The sequence below is a fragment of the Charadrius vociferus genome, unplaced genomic scaffold (assembly GCF_000708025.1).
Source record: "Charadrius vociferus isolate BGI_N301 unplaced genomic scaffold, ASM70802v2 scaffold125, whole genome shotgun sequence".
In the NCBI taxonomy this organism is placed as follows: Eukaryota; Metazoa; Chordata; class Aves; order Charadriiformes; family Charadriidae; genus Charadrius; species Charadrius vociferus.
Window position 1 is genome coordinate 1,243,780 of NW_009649036.1, and position 3,613 is coordinate 1,247,392.

Consider the following 3,613-nt stretch of genomic DNA (forward strand, 5'->3'; position numbering starts at 1 on the left):
TAAAAAAGAAGTAGCCAAAGCAAAACAATCAAATAACTGGAACTTGTGGAGCTGGTTTGAAAACATTTAAAAATGTAGGGTTGCTAGGTAAAAAGAAATTTTACAGTGTTTTCTTCATATTACTGCTGTTGGTTGTACTGTGTGTGCTTATTCAAATAATTCCCTGCGCAGGAAAATGGTGTATTAAGAAATGCAGAGATACTGTTGTAACCCGACTAACCCTGGCTTTGCAGATGGGACTCGTGTACCTTGACATGAAATGAACAGAGGTGGAAAGCGAAGAAGAAATCCAGAAGCAATGCTGCTTGACACCCAAGCCTAGAGGCAGGAGCAGACGACAAGATGGGACAGTCCGAAGGATGATCGGTCTTTGGCAGCAAAGCCGTAAGATGGCTGCGGTGTGCCTGCTGCGCTCTGTGGGGGTATCTCAGGACTGTGAGGCTGTCAGGTCTCAAAGGGAGGAACGTTGGTCAAGGACGCAGCAGCATCCCAAGATGGATGAGCTGAACGGCTGTCAGTGGAGGCCGCGAGGCCACAGACTCTGACCTACCAGGAACACACTGCTGTAAAACAGTTTCCTCCTGTGCAAATGCCGCTGTGTCGTACCAGGCGCCTTCACAAAGCACCCTGTATCTGCTGTAAATGTATATAAGCCCCAGCACTTTTGTTTTCTGTCAGTGTTGTATTAAGAGGGCTGAGCCTCTGTCGCTTTGTGCTCTCTCCTATAGCTATAGAAACAACCCGCTCCTGCCTGACCGCAGTCTGCAGAAGAGGCTGCGTGTTTATGCTGCAACACCAGTGAAACAGTGGTTTACTCAAAAAGCATTTTGTCAAAATATACACGAAGTGGGGTAATACATCCTGCAGTATCTGCACTTGAGAAATTACTATTTAAGTAATATGTAGAATTCACATAAAGGGAAATGAAAAGTCATTTATTTCCTAGCTAAAAAATATAATGCAGTCTCAGTCATCCAGAAATACTCGCAGTTCTGAAGGACGTGTTAAGATGAAGAAAACTTTCTTTCCTGGTCAAAGAGGAGGAGTCTCATCCCCCGTGTCTCCAACAGCTCAAATCTTCACTTGTGACCAATACAAATAAACAAGCACCCTCTTGGCACCCTTCATCCCCTCCATCCAAAAAAGATGTTTAATAAAGATGCCTTTTATTGTTGCAACAACTCATTTCTGACTTGTGTCCAAGACCAATTTCATTATCCTTTGCTCTGAGTATATGCTGTAGGAAATGCCACTTCAGAAATGTTTATATTGAGGAATTTTAAGAACTGAGAAAAACTGCAGGACACGATAGGGTATTGCTTCTATACATTTCTGAAGTGCTTTTAACAAAGATATTGTACCCTGATATAGATGAAAATGCTACAGTACGGTTTTGCCCACCTCATCAGGAAAAAAAAAGTACCATGTAAAGTTAATGTGAGGTTTATTTTTTTCACTTCTGTCTCCTTCCATCATTCTTCATGCAGCCAAACCCAGGCAGTGTTTATCTGTCAAACAGAAAAGATTCAATTGCTTATATTATTTTAAATCAGGATAATTTGAGCGCTTAGTTTCATATTTGAAGTATTTAAAAAGCATTTAGAAAAAGCAGGAAAACACCAAAATAATGGAAATTGTTGCACTTAATTATCTATATATGTATTTGCAACCAGTGAGCATAAATAAGCACTAACTATTAGCACATGTATACACTGTCCATGTAGTTGAGGTATCCAACTGTGCTGGGTTGACCCTTGCCAGCAGCTAAGCACCGACAAAGCTCCTCACTCAATTGCCCCCACCATCAGGATAGGGGAAGTTAACAGGAAGAACAAAAGTGAGAAAACTCATGGACTGAGATAAAAACCAGGTTAATAGGTGAGGTAAAGAATAAAAAAACGAGCATCGGAAAGGGAATCACTTGCCACCTTCCAGAAGCAGAATGATGCCCAGCCAGTCTTTGAGCAATGGTTGGCTTGGAAGACAACTCCCTCGCCATCCTTCTTCCTCTACTGTTTTTTATTGCGGAGCACGAGGTTACATGGTGTGGAACATCCCTTTGGCCAGTTTGGGTCTGCTGCCCTGGCTGTGTCCCCTCCCCATCTCCTGCCCACCCCCAGCCCACTCGTGGGGGCACGGGCAGAGTATAAAAAAGAGGGAGCCTTGAGGCTGTGCCGGCAGGGTTCAGCAACAGCCAAAACCCTGGTGTGTTATCAGCGCTGTTCCAGCCACAAACCCCAACAACAGCACCATACGGGCTGCGATGAAGACACTCCATCCCAGCCAGACCAAATACACCAATGCAAGTTTCAATTTAAAGTGAATTAAGCTTCAGTCTTGTGTTGGTATCAGACAATTGTAAGGGACGCTTACACATGGAATGGAACTTAGGAATTGAACAAAAATAATCATATAATTAGCCTCAGCCAAACATTATAGTACCAAAAAGACACCAAATGTCTTTTATATTCTGAGATGTGGCCTAGTCCTTAAAGCTCAGATTGTGCTTCTGAAAAAGAAGATTCCACTTTGCTTGTAATCATTTAATTTAATTTATGTGGTAAACATGTTACTAATTTTCTTCCTCAAACTTTGAAAAATCGATTTTTTAAATGTTTTGTGGACCAGAAATGAGGTGACTTAAAGCAAGAACGTCACTGAGACCACTAACTCCAGTATTCTTTTTCACCTCTGGATAAAGAGCTTGAGACACACATCGTGAGAAAATGAGAATATGGCAATTTGTTATATCAGGAATATTTAAAACTTTAACAGAAATAATACCGCTAGGATTAGGATAGCTGCACTAATGGTTGTAGCTCACATTTGTAAAATATGCAAATGAGTCTTAGTTGTGTTAGGGCTGTGTAACCATTCTGTGACCTTTGCTATTTACCTTTAAATACAGAACTTGTTACCAACTGCATGAGCTAAGTCGCAGGAAGAGATCTTTAAGATATCTTTTAATTCAGTGAGTCTTAGCTTAGTACATAAATTTCAGTAATTCCAGTACATCTTCACAAACATGCTATTTCTCCAGTGCTTTTTTGCCCATGTCTAGCGGTGCAGATCATATTCAGGAAACATGATAAAGAATAAATCAAATTCTGTACTCCAGTATTAAAACACATGCTTTCCTTTATTTTAAATTATACCATTTGTATTTTACTTTCAGTAAGAGTGTTAAATGCTGAACATATTCAGCATTTAACACAAAAATTTGTGCTCTCTTTTTGTGATCTCTTTCAAAGAGAAATGAAGTCAAAGGCAGCTAAGATAAAATGTCTTTACTTTGGATTTAGTCTTAGATTTACAAATTGCAATGAAACCTCAGAAAAAAAATCCTTCATCTATTAATCATGCCATAAGCACGGAAGTCGCTTAACGTTTTCTCTTTGAATGGCAGCTCCCTCGCAGTTTTCAAATGTTTATGGCTTCTTGTTCTAATGTGTAGATGCCAAAACCATCAGATCAACACCTTCTTTTTACACATGCCATTTTCTTCTCTCTACAGAAAAGAATTTAGCACCATCATTTTCCCTATTTATTAACAGTGATGAATCCACTTCTTCCTGAAAATTTAGACATAAAATTACATTCCTGATAACCCTAC

At 40.0% G+C, this 3,613-nt stretch overlaps 1 protein-coding gene across 1 annotated transcript in view; it reads left to right on the forward strand.

Moving 5' to 3' along the window:
• The first annotated feature begins 359 nt into the window (after positions 1-359).
• ZFC3H1 (zinc finger, C3H1-type containing) overlaps positions 360-3,613 on the forward strand; it is a 47,359-nt gene continuing 44,105 nt past the window's right edge. The window contains exon 1 of the mRNA XM_009887828.1: positions 360-513. Coding sequence (XP_009886130.1) covers positions 360-513 — 154 coding nt within the window. The remainder of the gene's footprint in view (positions 514-3,613) is intronic.